This window comes from Taudactylus pleione, unplaced genomic scaffold (genome assembly GCF_031769625.1).
Source record: "Taudactylus pleione unplaced genomic scaffold, aTauple2 ptg000403l, whole genome shotgun sequence".
Lineage (NCBI taxonomy): Eukaryota > Metazoa > Chordata > Amphibia > Anura > Myobatrachidae > Taudactylus > Taudactylus pleione.
In genome coordinates, this window is record NW_028284805.1 from 3,016,449 (window position 1) to 3,035,971 (window position 19,523).

Sequence of the window (19,523 nt, forward strand, 5' to 3'; positions counted from 1 at the left end):
TAATTCTTATGGTATCGTACCTGTCGATACAATCCTCCGGTGTCCAGGATTTCCAGATATTCTGGCATTCCTTCCGGCTGGCTTGGGTTTCACCCTCGGCCTGGCCTTCCTGACAGTGCGGATCTCTTCACTGTCGGTATGGTTAAGATATGGAATTGCTCCACTCTGGTATCCAGTTCATCCTTTGGAGTGTTTTTTTGGATTATGTCTCCATTTGTCCTCCTTAGGGACTCCTTGGGAGTTAGTAGTGGTTCTTTGTTCCCTCCGGGGACAGTCAATGGAACCGCTGGTTGTGATAGCCATTACATGGTCTATTGTTTAATCTCCCTCTCCCCCTCCCCCTCCCCCTCCCCCTCCCCCTCCCCCCCCCCCCCCTGGGGGGGGGGGGAGAAGAGAGTGTCTGAATTGGGAGCATTCTCATGTGGCTCCCTCTTCTGGTGGGCATCATATCAGGGTGTGAGTTGCTCTCGCCCTGTGTTTCTTCTTAGAGTGGTTTTTAGGTTCCATATTATTCTGGAACTTATGGTACGGCCATTCAGTCCCCAGTACTCTAGGCTGGGGTGATCTCATTGACTGTGGTCCGGCCTCTTTGGCTTTGTGATCCGTTCGGGTTCCTTATGGAAATCGGACTCCTTATTGGTGGTCTGAGATTTCTGGTTTTCACAGGAAAGGATGGCCGGCCTATAATGAAATGTTGGCTGGATGGCATCGTATGTCTTCCTCAGGGGCCTACCCACGGGTAGGCCTTTCTGTTGTTGATGCTTGTTTTTTCTCGGGCCATGTAACCCTCATGGGCGGCTCGCTGTGGCGCCTTGGCTGTTTTGCCTTTCTAGGTGACCACGTGGTCTTCTGTCCACACCTTTTTAAGGTTCTAGGCATTGGTTTCCTTTGCCTCTCTGGATGCTTCCTTTTTGGCGACGGATTCTCCTCTCAGCACAGGAGCGTCCCCACCCTTGGTTGAACTGCTTTGGGACATCCCCAAGGTCAACCCTGTGGACCCCCTGTGGACCCTGAAGTAGAAAACAAGAGATATGGTAAGAACTTACCTTTGTTATCTCTGTTTCTACGAAGTCCATAGGGTCCACAGGACGCCCGCCCTGACACACCTGGCTTCATATGAGCTGTGTTACTGGTCACCGGTTTCCCGTCTCCTTTTCTGTGAGTATGGTTCTTGAGTGTTCCAGTTTTCTCTCTCTTTTTCTCTCCTCCGGCCTTTGGCTACTTACAAACTGAGGTGCCTCTGGCTGGGGGGCGGGGTTATAGGGAGAGTGGACCCAAGTGCATCCTGGGAGCTAAAAGCTTTAACTGCGTGGTGCCCGGATTTGGTTCCCAACCTATACCCCCAAGGTCAACCCTGTGGACCCTATGGACTTCGTAGAAACAGAGATAACAAAGGCAAGTTCTTACCATATCTCTTGTTTTACATCTTATGACTCTAACCTCTGTGTTTTTACCCACAGAATGTTCCAAAGATCCATCTCATACTAAGGAGCAATCAGCCTCATGTGATGGAGGAAATCTCACCGACACTGACATGTATACACCCACAGATCATACACAGTATTCATCTACTCATACTAAGGAGGGATCAGTCTCATGTGATGGAGGAGACCTCACACACACTGACACTATTAATTCAGAACTTGTACATCAGAGAATACAAACAGGAAAGAAACCACATTCTTGCTCTGAATGTGGGAAATGTTTTAAAAAAAAATCACAACTTGCTAGACATCAGATCATTCACACAGGAGTATCCAATTATCCCTGCTCTGAATGTGGGAAATGTTTTTCATGTAAATCAGGACTTTCTCAACATCAGAGAGTTCATACAGGAGAGAGACCATATTCTTGCTCAGAATGTGGGAAAGGCTATAGTACTAATAGAGAACTTGTTCTACATCAGAGAATACACACAGGTGAGAGACCATATTCCTGCTCTGAATGTGAGAAATGTTTTACATGTATTTCACGTCTTGTTACACATCAGAGAATACATACAGGAGAGAGGCCATATTCTTGCTCTGAATGTGGCAAAGGGTGTAGTAGTAATATAGAACTTGTTGTACATCAGAGAATACATACAGGAGAGAGACCATATTCTTGCTCTGAATGTGGGAAAGGGTTTAAAATAAAATCACATCTTGTTAGTCATCAGATCACTCACACAGGAGTATCCAAATTTTCCTGCCCTGAATGTGGGAAATGTTTTTCGTGTAAATCAGGAGTTTCTCAACATCAGAGAAGTCACACAGGAGAGAGACCATATTCTTGCTCGGAATGTGGGAAATGTTTTAAATATAAATCAGTACTTATTACACATCAGATGAAACATACAGGAGATAGTCCATATTCTTGCTTGGAATGTGGGAAAGTGTGTTGTAGTAAAGGAGAACTTGTTGTACATCAGAGAAGTCATACAGGAGAGAGACCATATACTTGCCCTGAATGTGGGAAAGGGTTTGCTATTACTTCAGCACTTCTTAGACATCAGAGAAGTCACACAGGTGAGAAACCGTATCGCTGCTCTGACTGTGAGAAATGTTTTACACGTAAAGAAGAACTTGTTAGACATCAGAGAAGTCACACAGGTGACAAATCATAATCCCTGTTCTGACCGTGGGAAATGTTTTTTATGTAATTCACAAGTTAGACATCAGAGAAGTCACACAGGAGTATCCATCCTCTGACTGTGAGGAGAGGGCGTTATAGTAATCAGAAAAAAAACCTTCCATAGGCCTCGGCCAATGTGCAGCAAGTGATTCCTATGTGGGGCACTCTTTTATAATAAATTAATTGATATCAGGAAATATACATAATTACGATGGAACTTTTAATCGGTTCCATCTTTAAAGAGAGTGTCATATTTTCACACTCAGTCAAAATAATCCCCAGTCACCCATCAATAAACACCCACAAATACCATATAGTTGATATTGGAAAATGAACATAATTAAAACATAACTTCCAATCGGATCCTTCTGTAAAAGAAATTAGGAATTGTTATGACTCTGATTATGAAAAATATGACAGTCATCCACCAATAAGCACACATACATATCATACCCATCAATAAGCACACATACATATCATACCCATCAATAAGCACACATACATATCATACCCATCAATAAGCACACATACATATCATACCCATCAATAAGCACACATACATATCATACCCATCAATAAGCACACATACATATCATACCCATCAATAAGCACACACATATCATACCCATCAATAAGCACACATACGTATCATATCCATCAATAAGCACACATACGTATCATATCCATCAATAAGCACACATACGTATCCTATCCATCAATAAGCACACATACGTATCCTATCCATCAATAAGCACACATACGTATCCTATCCATCAATAAGCACACATACGTATCATATCCATCAATAAGCACACATACGTATCATATCCATCAATAAGCACACATACGTATCATATCCATCAATAAGCACACATACGTATCCTATCCATCAATAAGCACACACACGTATCCTATCCATCAATAAGCACACACATGTATCCTATCCATCAATAAGCACATACATGTATCCTATCCATCAATAAGCACACGCATGTATCCTATCCATCACTAAGCACACATACATATCATATCCATCACTAAGCACGCATACATATCATATCCATCAATAAGCACACACGCGTATCATATCCATCAATAAGCACACATACATATCATATCCATCAATAAGCACACATACATATCATATCCATCAATAAGCACACATGTATCATATCCATATATAAGCACACATACATATCATATCCATCAATAAGCGCACACACATATCATATCCATCAATAAGCACACACACACATATCATACCCATCAATAAGCGCACATACATATCATACCCATCAATAAGCTCACATACATATCCTATCCATCAATAAGCACACATACATATCATATCCATCAATAAGCACACATACATATCATATCCATCAATAAGCACACATACATATATCCATCAATAAGCACACATACATATCATATCCATCACTAAGCACACATACATATCATATCCATCAATAAGCACACATACATATCATATCCATCAATAAGCACACACACATATCATATCCATCAATAAGCACACATACATATCATACCCATCAATAAGCACACATACATATCATATCCATCAATAAGCGCACACACACATATCATACCCATCAATAAGCGCACATACATATCATACCCATCAATAAGCGCACATACATATCCTATCCATCAATAAGCACACATACATATCATATCCATCAATAAGCACACATACATATCATACCCATCAATAAGCACACATACATATCATACCCATCAATAAGCACACATACATATATCCATCAATAAACACACACACATATCATATCCATCAATAAGCACACATACATATCATACCCATCAATAAGCACACATACATATCATATCCATCAATAAGCGCACACACACATATCATACCCATCAATAAGCGCACATACATATCATACCCATCAATAAGCGCACATACATATCCTATCCATCAATAAGCACACATACATATCCTATCCATCAATAAGCACACATACATATATCCATCAATAAGCACACATACATATCATACCCATCAATAAGCACACATACATATATCCATCAATAAGCACACATACATATCATATCCATCACTAAGCACACATACATATCATATCCATCAATAAGCACACATGTATCATATCCATATATAAGCACACATACATATCATATCCATCAATAAGCACACATACACATCCTATCCATCAATGAGCACACATACATATCCTATCCATCAATAAGCACACATGTATCCTATCCATCAATAAGCACACACACATATCCTATCCATCAATAAGCACACATACACATAATATTAGACATTCTATAATTGTGTATGAAATAATTACCTTGTGGTGATCATATTTAATCATTAACACTGTATCCCCTAATGGGTATAATAGGCAGGTTTAGCAGTTAGTACATTCACTCCCTTACTTCATTAATTAATTTATGTAGTAGCTCTATATGCAACCAACTTACACATAAATTAGAATTTAAACACTATAATGCTTCTAAAAACGGTTTTGATAAATGTTGCTGTTATAGTATATACATACAGGACATATATATATTTTCAATATACTTTTGTCATATGAGAGAGAGTTTGTTTTATCTGTCTGTCTCTCAACCATAAATGCCAGCAATTCAGTATTCTGTATTAGAAACAAATAATAGACAATAAATAATAAATAAATGACACATCTAGTCATCTATACAATGTTACAGCCCCTGTCTCCTGTGATTATTATTTATACTTCATGGAAAAACAATTGGGGAAAATACGTGAACACTGCTATTCATAAATGAGCTGGCAGAAAGTACCAAGGAGGTTCAAAAATGACAGATAAATGGTCAGGTACGGTGTGAGGGTCCGGTTCCTTCTGCTTTCCCAGGTCTTTAAATTGAGCGGACCTGGGATGAGAGAGGAACAATCAGAACTTGCTGTATATAAGAGAAGTCACACAGTATACCCATGATCATGCTGTGACTGTGAGGAGAGGGTGTTATAGTAATCAGAACTTGCTGTATATAAGAGAAGTCACACAGTATACCCATGATCATGCTGTGACTGTGAGGAGAGGACGTTATAGTAATCAGAGCTTGCTGTATATAAGAGAAGTCACACAGTATACCCATGATCATGCTGTGACTGTGAGGAGAGGATGTTATAGTAATCAGAACTTGCTGTATATAAGAGAAGTCACACAGTATAGCCATGATCATGCTGTGACTGTGAGGAGAGGACGTTATAGTAATCAGAACTTGCTGTATATAAGAGAAGTCACACAGTATACCCATGATCATGCTGTGACTGTGATTAGAGGATGTTATAGTAATCAGAGCTTACTGTATATAAGAGAAGTCACACAGTATACCCATGATCATGCTGTGACTGTGAGGAGAGGATGTTATAGTAATCAGAACTTGCTGTATATAAGAGAAGTCACACAGTATAGCCATGATCATGCTGTGACTGTGAGGAGAGGGTGTTATAGTAATCAGAGCTTACTGTATATAAGAGAAGTCACACAGTATACCCATGATCATACTGTGAGGAGAGGACGTTATAGTAATCAGAACTTGCTGTATATAAGAGAAGTCACACAGTATAGCCATGATCATGCTGTGACTGTGAGGAGAGGATATTATAGTAATCAGAACATGCTGTATATAAGAGAAGTCACACAGTATACCCATGATCATACTGTGACTGTGAGGAGAGGGCGTTATAGTAATCAGAACTTGCTGTATATAAGAGAAGTCACACAGTATACCCATGATCATGCTGTGACTGTGATTAGAGGATGTTATAGTAATCAGAACTTGCTGTATATGAGAAGTCACACAGTATACCCATGATCATGCTGTGACTGTGAGGAGAGGACGTTATAGTAATCAGAACTTGCTGTATATAAGAGAAGTCACACAGAAAACCCATGATCATGCTGTGACTGTGAGGAGAGGATGTTATAGTAGTCAGAACTTCCTGTATTTAAGAGAAGTCACACAGTATACCCATGATCATACTGTGAGGAGAGGACGTTATAGTAATCAGAGCTTGCTGTATATAAGAGAAGTCACACAGTATACCCATGATCATGCTGTGACTGTGAGGAGAGGACGTTATAGTTATCAGAGCTTCCTGTATATAAGAGAAGTCACACAGTATACCCATGATCATACTGTGAGGAGAGGACGTTATAGTAATCAGAACTTGCTGTATATAAGAGAAGTCACACAGTATAGCCATGATCATGCTGTGACTGTGAGGAGAGGACATTATAGTAATCAGAACATGCTGTATATAAGAGAAGTCACACAGTATACCCATGATCATACTGTGACTGTGAGGAGAGTACGTTATAGTAATCAGAACTTGCTGTATATAAGAAGTCACACAGTATACCCATGATCATGCTGTGACTGTGAGGAGAGGACGTTATAGTAATCAGAACTTGCTGTATATAAGAAGTCACACAGTATACCCATGATCATGCTGTGACTGTGAGGAGAAGACGTTATAGTAATGAGAACTTGCTGTATATATGAGAAGTCACACAGTATACCCATGATCATGATGTGACTGTGAGGAGAGGACGTTATAATAATCAGAGCTTGCTGTATATAAGAGAAGTCACACAGTATACCCATGATCATGCTGTGAATGTGAGGAGAGGGTGTTATAGTAATCAGAACTTGCTGTATATAAGAGAAGTCACACAGTATACCCATGATCATGCTGTGACTGTGAGGAGAGGACGTTATAATAATCAGAGCTTGCTGTATATGAGAAGTCACACAGTATACCCATGATCATGCTGTGACTGTGAGGAGAGGACGTTATAGTAATCAGAGCTTGCTGTATATAAGAGAAGTCACACAGTATACCCATGATCATGCTGTGACTGTGAGGAGAGGGCGTTATAGTAATCAGAACTTGCTGTATATAAGAGAAGTCACACAGTATACCCATGATCATGCTGTGACTGTGAGGAGAGGACGTTATAGTAATCAGAGCTTGCTGTATATAAGAGAAGTCACACAGTATACCCATGATCATGCTGTGACTGTGAGGAGAGGATGTTATAGTAATCAGAACTTGCTGTATATAAGAGAAGTCACACAGTATAGCCATGATCATGCTGTGACTGTGAGGAGAGGACGTTATAGTAATCAGAACTTGCTGTATATGAGAAGTCACACAGTATACCCATGATCATGCTGTGACTGATTAGAGGATGTTATAGTAATCAGAGCTTACTGTATATAAGAGAAGTCACACAGTATACCCATGATCATGCTGTGACTGTGAGGAGAGGGTGTTATAGTAATCAGAACTTGCTGTATATGAGAAGTCACACAGTATACCCATGATCATGCTGTGACTGTGAGGAGAGGACGTTATAGTAATCAGAGCTTGCTGTATATAAGAGAAGTCACACAGTATACCCATGATCATGCTGTGACTGTGAGGAGAGGACGTTATAGTGATCAGAGCTTGCTGTATATAAGAGAAGTCACACAGTATACCCATGATCATGCTGTGACTGTGAGAAGAGGACGTTATAGTGATCAGAACATGCTGTATATAAGAGAAGTCACACAGTATACCCATGATCATGCTGTGACTGTGAGGAGAGGATGTTATAGTAATCAGAGCTTGCTGTATATAAGAGAAGTCACACAGTATACCCATGATCATGCTATGACTGTGAGGAGAGGGCGTTATAGTAATCAGAACTTGCTGTATATACAAGAGAAGTCACACAGTATACCCATGATTATACTGTGAGGAGAGGACGTTATAGTAATCAGAACTTGCTGTATATAAGAGAAGTCACACAGTATAGCCATGATCATGCTGTGACTGTGAGGAGAGGATATTATAGTAATCAGAACATGCTGTATATAAGAGAAGTCACACAGTATACCCATGATCATACTGTGACTGTGAGGAGAGTACGTTATAGTAATCAGAACTTGCTGTATATAAGAAGTCACACAGTATACCCATGATCATGCTGTGACTGTGAGGAGAGGACGTTATAGTAATCAGAACTTGCTGTATATAAGAAGTCACACAGTATACCCATGATCATGCTGTGACTGTGAGGAGAGGACGTTATAGTAATCAGAACTTGCTGTATATATGAGAAGTCACACAGTATACCCATGATCATGCTGTGACTGTGAGGAGAGGACGTTATAGTAATCAGAACTTGCTGTATATGAGAAGTCACACAGTATACCCATGATCATGCTGTGACTGTGAGGAGAGGACGTTATAGTAATCAGAGCTTGCTGTATATAAGAGAAGTCACACAGTATACCCATGATCATGCTGTGACTGTGAGGAGAGGACGTTATAGTAATCAGAACTTGCTGTATATAAGAGAAGTCACAGAGAACCCATGATCATGCTGTGACTGTGAGGAGAGGATGTTATAGTAGTCAGAACTTCCTGTATTTAAGAGAAGTCACACAGTATACCCATGATCATACTGTGAGGAGAGGACGTTATAGTAATCAGAGCTTGCTGTATATAAGAGAAGTCACACAGTATACCCATGATCATGCTGTGACTGTGAGGAGAGGACGTTATAGTAATCAGAGCTTCCTGTATATAAGAGAAGTCACACAGTATACCCATGATCATACTGTGAGGAGAGGACGTTATAGTAATCAGAGCTTGCTGTATATAAGAGAAGTCACACAGTATACCCATGATCATGCTGTGACTGTGAGGAGAGGACGTTATAGTAATCAGAACTTGCTGTATATAAGAGAAGTCACACAGTATACCCATGATCATGCTGGGACTGTGAGGAGAGGGTGTTATAGTAATCAGAACTTGCTGTATATAAGAGAAGTCACACAGTATACCCATGATCATGCTGTGACTGTGAGGAGAGGATGTTATAGTAATCAGAACTTGCTGTATATAAGAGAAGTCACACAGTATACCCATGATCATGCTGTGACTGTGAGAAGAGGACGTTATAGTGATCAGAACATGCTGTATATAAGAGAAGTCACACAGTATACCCATGATCATGCTGTGACTGTGAGGAGAGGATGTTATAGTAATCAGAGCTTGCTGTATATAAGAGAAGTCACACAGTATACCCATGATCATGCTATGACTGTGAGGAGAGGGCGTTATAGTAATCAGAACTTGCTGTATATCAGAGAAGTCACACAGTATACCCATGATCATGCTGTGACTGTGAGGAGAGGACGTTATAGTAATAAGAACTTGCTGTATATGAGAGAAGTCACACAGAAAACCCATGATCATGCTGTGACTGTGAGGAGAGGATGTTATAGTAGTCAGAACTTGCTGTATATAAGAGAAGTCACACAGTATACCCATGATCATACTGTGAGGAGAGGACGTTATAGTAATCAGAGCTTGCTGTATATAAGAGAAGTCACACAGTATACCCATGATCATGCTGTGACTGTGAGGAGAGGACGTTATAGTAATCAGAGCTTCCTGTATATAAGAGAAGTCACACAGTATACCCATGATCATACTGTGAGGAGAGGACGTTATAGTAATCAGAACTTGCTGTATATAAGAGAAGTCACACAGTATAGCCATGATCATGCTGTGACTGTGAGGAGAGGACATTATAGTGATCAGAACATCCTGTATATAAGAGAAGTCACACAGTATACCCATGATCATACTGTGACTGTGAGGAGAGTACGTTATAGTAATCAGAACTTGCTGTATATATGAGAAGTCACACAGTATACCCATGATCATGCTGTGACTGTGAGGAGAGGACGTTATATTAATCAGAACTTGCTGTATATAAGAAGTCACACAGTATACCCATGATCATGCTGTGACTGTGAGGAGAGGACGTTATAGTAATCAGAACTTGCTGTATATATGAGAAGTCACACAGTATACCCATGATCATGCTGTGACTGTGAGGAGAGGACGTTATAGTAATCAGAACTTGCTGTATATAAGAGAAGTCACACAGTATACCCATGATCATGCTGTGACTGTGAGGAGAGGACGTTATAGTAATGAGAACTTGCTGTATATAAGAGAAGTCACACAGTATACCCATGATCATGATGTGACTGTGAGGAGAGGACGTTATAATAATCAGAACATGCTGTATATAAGAGAAGTCACACAGTATACCCATGATCATACTGTGACTGTGAGGAGAGTACGTTATAGTAATCAGAACTTGCTGTATATATGAGAAGTCACACAGTATACCCATGGTCATGCTGTGACTGTGAGGAGAGGACGTTATAGTAATCAGAACTTGCTGTATATAAAAAGTCACACAGTATACCCATGATCATGCTGTGACTGTGAGGAGAGGACGTTATAGTAATCAGAACTTGCTGTATATATGAGAAGTCACACAGTATACCCATGATCATGCTGTGACTGTGAGGAGAGGACGTTATAGTAATCAGAACTTGCTGTATATAAGAGAAGTCACACAGTATACCCATGATCATGCTGTGACTGTGAGGAGAGGACGTTATGGTAATGAGAACTTGCTGTATATAAGAGAAGTCACACAGTATACCCATGATCATGATGTGACTGTGAGGAGAGGACGTTATAATAATCAGAGCTTGCTGTATATAAGAGAAGTCACACAGTATACCCATGATCATGCTGTGACTGTGAGGAGAGGGTGTTATAGTAATCAGAACTTGCTGTATATAAGAGAAGTCACACAGTATACCCATGATCATGCTGTGACTGTGAGGAGAGGACGTTATAGTAATCAGAACTTGCTGTATATAAGAGAAGTCACACAGTATACCCATGATCATGCTGTGACTGTGAGGAGAGGACGTTATAGTAATCAGAGCTTGCTGTATATAAGAGAAGTCACACAGTATACCCATGATCATGCTGTGACTGTGAGGAGAGGGTGATATAGTAATCAGAACTTGCTGTATATAAGAGAAGTCACACAGTATACCCATGATCATGCTGTGACTGTGAGGACAGGACGTTATAGTAATCAGAGCTTGCTGTATATAAGAGAAGTCACACAGTATACCCATGATCATGCTGTGACTGTGAGGAGAGGACGTTATAGTAATCAGAGCTTGCTGTATATAAGAGAAGCCACACAGTATACCCATGATCATACTGTGAGGAGAGGACCTTATAGTAATCAGAACTTGCTGTATATAAGAGAAGTCACACAGTATAGCCATGATCATGCTGTGACTGTGAGGAGAGGATATTATAGTAATCAGAACTTGCTGTATATAAGAGAAGCCACACAGTATACCCATGATCATGCTGTGACAGTGAGGAGAAGACGTTATAGTAATCAGAACTTGCTGTATATAAGAGAAGTCACACAGTATACCCATGATCATGCTGTGACTGTGAGGAGAGGGTGTTATAGTAATCAGAACTTGCTGTATATAAGAGAAGTCACACAGTATACCCATAATCATGATGTGACTGTGAGGAGAGGACGTTATAATAATCAGAGCTTGCTCTATATAAGAGAAGTCACACAGTATACCCATGATCATGCTGTGAATGTGAGGAGAGGGTGTTATAGTAATCAGAACTTGCTGTATATAAGAGAAGTCACACAGTATACCCATGATCATGCTGTGACAGTGAGGAGAGGACGTTATAGTAATCAGAACTTGCTGTATATAAGAGAAGTCACACAGTATACCCATGATCATGCTGTGACTGTGAGGAGAGGACGTTATAGTAATCAGAACTTGCTGTATATAAGAGAAGTCACACAGTATACCCATGATCATGCTGTGACTGTGAGGAGAGGATATTATAGTAATCAGAACTTGCTGTATATAAGAGAAGCCACACAGTATACCCATGATCATGCTGTGACAGTGAGGAGAAGACGTTATAGTAATCAGAACTTGCTGTATATAAGAGAAGTCACACAGTATACCCATGATCATGCTGTGACTGTGAGGAGAGGGTGTTATAGTAATCAGAACTTGCTGTATATAAGAGAAGTCACACAGTATACCCATAATCATGATGTGACTGTGAGGAGAGGACGTTATAATAATCAGAGCTTGCTCTATATAAGAGAAGTCACACAGTATACCCATGATCATGCTGTGAATGTGAGGAGAGGGTGTTATAGTAATCAGAACTTGCAGTATATAAGAGAAGTCACACAGTATACCCATGATCATGCTGTGACAGTGAGGAGAGGACGTTATAGTAATCAGAACTTGCTGTATATAAGAGAAGTCACACAGTATACCCATGATCATGCTGTGACTGTGAGGAGAGGACGTTATAGTAATCAGAACTTGCTGTATATAAGAGAAGTCACACAGTATACCCATGATCATGCTGTGACTGTGAGGAGAGGACGTTATAGTAAGAGCTTACTGTATATAAGAGAAGTCACACAGTATACCCATGATCATGCTGTGACTGTGAGGAGAGGACGTTATAGTAATCAGAGCTTGCTGTATATAAGAGAAGTCACACAGTATACCCATGATCATGCTGTGACTGTGAGGAGAGGACGTTATAGTAATCAGAGCTTGCTGTATATAAGAGAAGTCACACAGTATACCCATGATCATACTGTGAGGAGAGGACCTTATAGTAATCAGAACTTGCTGTATATAAGAGAAGTCACACAGTATAGCCATGATCATGCTGTGACTGTGAGGAGAGGATATTATAGTAATCAGAACTTGCTGTATATAAGAGAAGCCACACAGTATACCCATGATCATGCTGTGACAGTGAGGAGAAGACGTTATAGTAATCAGAACTTGCTGTATATAAGAGAAGTCACACAGTATACCCATGATCATGCTGTGACTGTGAGGAGAGGATGTTATAGTAATCAGAGCTTGCTGTATATAAGAGAAGTCACACAGTATACCCATGATCATACTGTGAGGAGAGGACGTTATAGTAATCAGAGCTTGCTGTATATAAGAGAAGTCACACAGTATACCCATGATCATACTGTGAGGAGAGGACCTTATAGTAATCAGAGCTTGCTGTATATAAGAGAAGTCACACAGTATAGCCATGATCATGCTGTGACTGTGAGGAGAGGACGTTATAGTAAGAGCTTGCTGTATATAAGAGAAGTCACACAGTATACCCATGATCATGCTGTGACTGTGAGGAGAGGATGTTATAGTAATCAGAGCTTGCTGTATATAAGAGAAGTCACACAGTATACCCATGATCATACTGTGAGGAGAGGACGTTATAGTAATCAGAGCTTGCTGTATATAAGAGAAGTCACACAGTATAGCCATGATCATGCTGTGACTGTGAGGAGAGGACGTTATAGTAAGAGCTTGCTGTATATAAGAGAAGTCACACAGTATACCCATGATCATGCTGTGACTGTGAGGAGAGGATGTTATAGTAATCAGAACTTGCTGTATATAAGAGAAGTCACACAGTATACCCATGATCATGCTGTGACTGTGAGGAAAGGACGTTATAGTAATCAGAACTTGCTGTATATAAGAGAAGTCACACAGTATACCCATGATCATGCTGTGACTGTGAGGAGAAGACGTTATAGTAATCAGAACTTGCTGTATATAAGAGAAGTCACACAGTATACCCATGATCATGCTGTGACTGTGAGGAGAGGACGTTATAGTAATCAGAACTTGCTGTATATAAGAGAAGTCACACAGTATACCCATGATCATGCTGTGACTGTGAGGAGAGGACGTTATAGTAATCAGAACTTGCTGTATATAAGAGAAGTCACACAGTATACCCATGATCATGCTGTGACTGTGAGGAGAGGACGTTATAGTAATCAGAACTTGCTGTATATAAGAGAAGTCACACAGTATACCCATGATCATGCTGTGACTGTGAGGAGAGGACGTTATAGTAATCAGAACTTGCTGTATATAAGAGAAGTCACACAGTATACCCATGATCATGCTGTGACTGTGAGGAGAGGACGTTATAGTAATCAGAACTTGCTGTATATAAGAGAAGTCACACAGTATACCCATGATCATGCTGTGACTGTGAGGAGAGGACGTTATAGTAATCAGAACTTGCTGTATATAAGAGAAGTCACACAGTATACCCATGATCATGCTGTGACTGTGAGGAGAGGACGTTATAGTAATCAGAACTTGCTGTATATAAGAGACGTCACACAGTATACCCATGATCATGCTGTGACTGTGAGGAGAGGACGTTATAGTAATCAGAACTTGCTGTATATAAGAGACGTCACACAGTATACCCATGATCATGCTGTGACTGTGAGGAGAGGACGTTATAGTAATCAGAACTTACTGTATATAAGAGAAGTCACACAGTATACCCATGATCATGCTGTGACTGTGAGGAGAGGATGTTATAGTAATCAGAACTTGCTGTATATAAGAGAAGTCACACAGTATACCCATGATCATGCTGTGACTGTGAGGAGAGGGTGATATAGTAATCAGAACTTGCTGTATATAAGAGAAGTCACACAGTATACCCATGATCATGCTGTGACTGTGAGGACAGGACGTTATAGTAATCAGAGCTTGCTGTATATAAGAGAAGTCACACAGTATACCCATGATCATGCTGTGACTGTGAGGACAGGACGTTATAGTAATCAGAGCTTGCTGTATATAAGAGAAGTCACACAGTATACCCATGATCATACTGTGAGGAGAGGACCTTATAGTAATCAGAACTTGCTGTATATAAGAGAAGTCACACAGTATAGCCATGATCATGCTGTGACTGTGAGGAGAGGATATTATAGTAATCAGAACTTGCTGTATATAAGAGAAGCCACACAGTATACCCATGATCATGCTGTGACAGTGAGGAGAAGACGTTATAGTAATCAGAACTTGCTGTATATAAGAGAAGTCACACAGTATACCCATGATCATGCTGTGACTGTGAGGAGAGGGTGTTAGTCATCAGAACTTGCTGTATATAAGAGAAGTCACACAGTATACCCATGATCATGCTGTGACTGTGAGGAGAGGGTGTTCTAGTAATCAGAACTTGCTGTATATAAGAGAAGTCACACAGTATACCCATGATCATGCTGTGACTGTGAGGAGAGGATGTTATAGTAATCAGAACTTGCTGTATTTAAGAGAAGTCACACAGTATACCCATGATCATGCTGTGACTGTGAGGAAAGGACGTTATAGTAATCAGAACTTGCTGTATATAAGAGAAGACACACAGTATACCCATGATCATGCTGTGACTGTGAGGAGAGGACGTTATAGTAATCAGAGCTTGCTGTATATAAGAGAAGTCACACAGTATACCCATGATCATACTGTGAGGAGAGGACGTTATAGTAATCAGAGCTTGCTGTATATAAGAGAAGTCACACAGTATACCCATGATCATACTGTGAGGAGAGGACGTTATAGTAATCAGAACTTGCTGTATATAAGAGAAGTCACACAGTATAGCCATGATCATGCTGTGACTGTGAGGAGAAGATATTATAGTAATCAGAACTTGCTGTATATAAGAGAAGCCACACAGTATACCCATGATCATGCTGTGACAGTGAGGATAAGACGTTATAGTAATCAGAACTTGCTGTATATAAGAGAAGTCACACAGTATACCCATGATCATGCTGTGACTGTGAGGAGAGGGTGTTCTAGTAATCAGAACTTGCTGTATATAAGAGAAGTCACACAGTATACCCATGATCATGCTGTGACTGTGAGGAGAGGACGTTATAGTAATCAGAGCTTGCTGTATATAAGAGAAGTCACACAGTATACCCATGATCATACTGTGAGGAGAGGACCTTATAGTAATCAGAACTTACTGTATATAAGAGAAGTCACACAGTATAGCCATGATCATACTGTGAGGAGAGGACGTTATAGTAATCAGAGCTTGTTGTATATAAGAGAAGTCACACAGTATACCCATGATCATGCTGTGACTGTGAGGAGAGGACGTTATAGTAATCAGAGCTTGCTGTATATAAGAGAAGTCACACAGTATACCCATGATCATACTGTGAGGAGAGGACCTTATAGTAATCAGAACTTGCTGTATATAAGAGAAGTCACACAGTATACCCATGATCATGCTGTGACTGTGAGGAAAGGACGTTATAGTAATCAGAACTTGCTGTATATAAGAGAAGTCACACAGTATACCCATGATCATGCTGTGACTGTGAGGAAAGGACGTTATAGTAATCAGAACTTGCTGTATATAAGAGAAGTCACACAGTATACCCATGATCATGCTGTGACTGTGAGGAGAGGATGTTATAGTAATCAGAACTTGCTGTATATAAGAGAAGTCACACAGTATACCCATGATCATGCTGTGACTGTGAGGAGAGGGTGATATAGTAATCAGAACTTGCTGTATATAAGAGAAGTCACACAGTATACCCATGATCATGCTGTGACTGTGAGGAGAGGACGTTATAGTAATCAGAGCTTACTGTATATAAGAGAAGTCACACTATACCCATGATCATGCTGTGACTGTGAGGAGAGGGTGTTATAGTAATCAGAGCTTGCTATATATATAAGAGAAGTCACACAGTATACCCATGATCATGCTGTGACTGTGAGGAGAGGACGTTATAGTAATCAGAACTTGCTGTATATAAGAGAAGTCACACAGTATACCCATGATCATGCTGTGACTGTGAGGAGAGGGTGTTATAGTAATCAGAACTTGCTGTATATAAGAGACGTCACACAGTATACCCATGATCATGCTGTGACTGTGAGGAGAGGACGTTATAGTAATCAGAGCTTGCTGTATATAAGAGAAGTCACACAGTATACCCATGATCATACTGTGAGGAGAGGACCTTATAGTAATCAGAACTTGCTGTATATAAGAGAAGTCACACAGTATAGCCATGATCATGCTGTGACTGTGAGGAGAGGATATTATAGTAATCAGAACTTGCTGTATATAAGAGAAGCCACACGGTATACCCATGATCATGCTGTGACAGTGAGGAGAAGACGTTATAGTAATCAGAACTTGCTGTATATATGAGAAGTCACACAGTATACCCATGATCATGCTGTGACTGTGAGGAGAGGGTGTTATAGTAATCAGAACTTGCTGTATATAAGAGAAGTCACACAGTATACCCATGATCATGATGTGACTGTGAGGAGAGGACGTTATAATAATCAGAGCTTGCTCTATATAAGAGAAGTCACACAGTATACCCATGATCATGCTGTGAATGTGAGGAGAGGGTGTTATAGTAATCAGAACTTGCTGTATATAAGAGAAGTCACACAGTATACCCATGATCATGCTGTGACAGTGAGGAGAGGACGTTATAGTAATCAGAACTTGCTGTATATAAGAGAAGTCACACAGTATACCCATGATCATGCTGTGACTGTGAGGAGAGGACGTTATAGTAATCAGAACTTGCTGTATATAAGAGAAGTCACACAGTATTCCCATGATCATGCTGTGACTGTGAGGAGAGGACGTTATAGTAATCAGAGCTTGCTGTATATAAGAGAAGTCACACAGTATACCCATGATCATGCTGTGACTGTGAGGAGAGGACGTTATAGTAATCAGAGCTTGCTGTATATAAGAGAAGTCACACAGTATACCCATGATCATACTGTGAGGAGAGGACCCTATAGTAATCAGAACTTGCTGTATATAAGAGAAGTCACACAGTATAGCCATGATCATGCTGTGACTGTGAGGAGAGGATATTATAGTAATCAGAACTTGCTGTATATAAGAGAAGCCACACAGTATACCCATGATCATGCTGTGACAGTGAGGAGAAGACGTTATAGTTATCAGAACTTGCTGTATATAAGAGAAGTCACACAGTATACCCATGATCATGCTGTGACTGTGAGGAGAGGATGTTATAGTAATCAGAGCTTGCTGTATATAAGAGAAGTCACACAGTATACCCATGATCATACTGTGAGGAGAGGACGTTATAGTAATCAGAGCTTGCTGTATATAAGAGAAGTCACACAGTATACCCATGATCATACTGTGAGGAGAGGACCTTATAGTAATCAGAACTTGCTGTATATAAGAGAAGTCACACAGTATAGCCATGATCATGCTGTGACTGTGAGGAGAGGATATTATAGTAATCAGAACTTGCTGTATATAAGAGAAGCCACACAGTATACCCATGATCATGCTGTGACAGTGAGGAGAAGACGTTATAGTAATCAGAACTTGCTGTATATAAGAGAAGTCACACAGTATACCCATGATCATGCTGTGACTGTGAGGAGAGGGTGTTAGTCATCAGAACTTGCTGTATATAAGAGAAGTCACACAGTATACCCATGATCATGCTGTGACTGTGAGGAGAGGACGTTATAGTAAGAGCTTGCTGTATATAAGAGAAGTCACACAGTATACCCATGATCATGCTGTGACTGTGAGGAGAGGATGTTATAGTAATCAGAACTTGCTGTATATAAGAGAAGTCACACAGTATACCCATGATCATGCTGTGACTGTGAGGAAAGGACGTTATAGTAATCAGAACTTGCTGTATATAAGAGAAGTCACACAGTATACCCATGATCATGCTGTGACTGTGAGGAGAAGACGTTATAGTAATCAGAACTTGCTGTATATAAGAGAAGTCACACAGTATACCCATGATCATGCTGTGACTGTGAGGAGAGGACGTTATAGTAATCAGAACTTGCTGTATATAAGAGAAGTCACACAGTATACCCATGATCATGCTGTGACTGTGAGGAGAGGACGTTATAGTAATCAGAACTTGCTGTATATAAGAGAAGTCACACAGTATACCCATGATCATGCTGTGACTGTGAGGAGAGGACGTTATAGTAATCAGAACTTGCTGTATATAAGAGAAGTCACACAGTATACCCATGATCATGCT

General features: G+C 40.2%; 1 protein-coding gene across 1 annotated transcript in view; it reads left to right on the forward strand.

Moving 5' to 3' along the window:
• Window positions 1–5,486, forward strand: part of LOC148506459 (uncharacterized) — a 43,999-nt gene extending 38,513 nt beyond the window's left edge. The window contains exon 5 of the mRNA XM_088446727.1: window positions 1,461–5,486. Within this exon, the coding sequence (XP_088302853.1) occupies window positions 1,461–2,605 (1,145 nt within the window). The 3' untranslated portion in view covers window positions 2,606–5,486. The remainder of the gene's footprint in view (window positions 1–1,460) is intronic.
• Window positions 5,487–19,523: the final 14,037 nt, after the last annotated feature.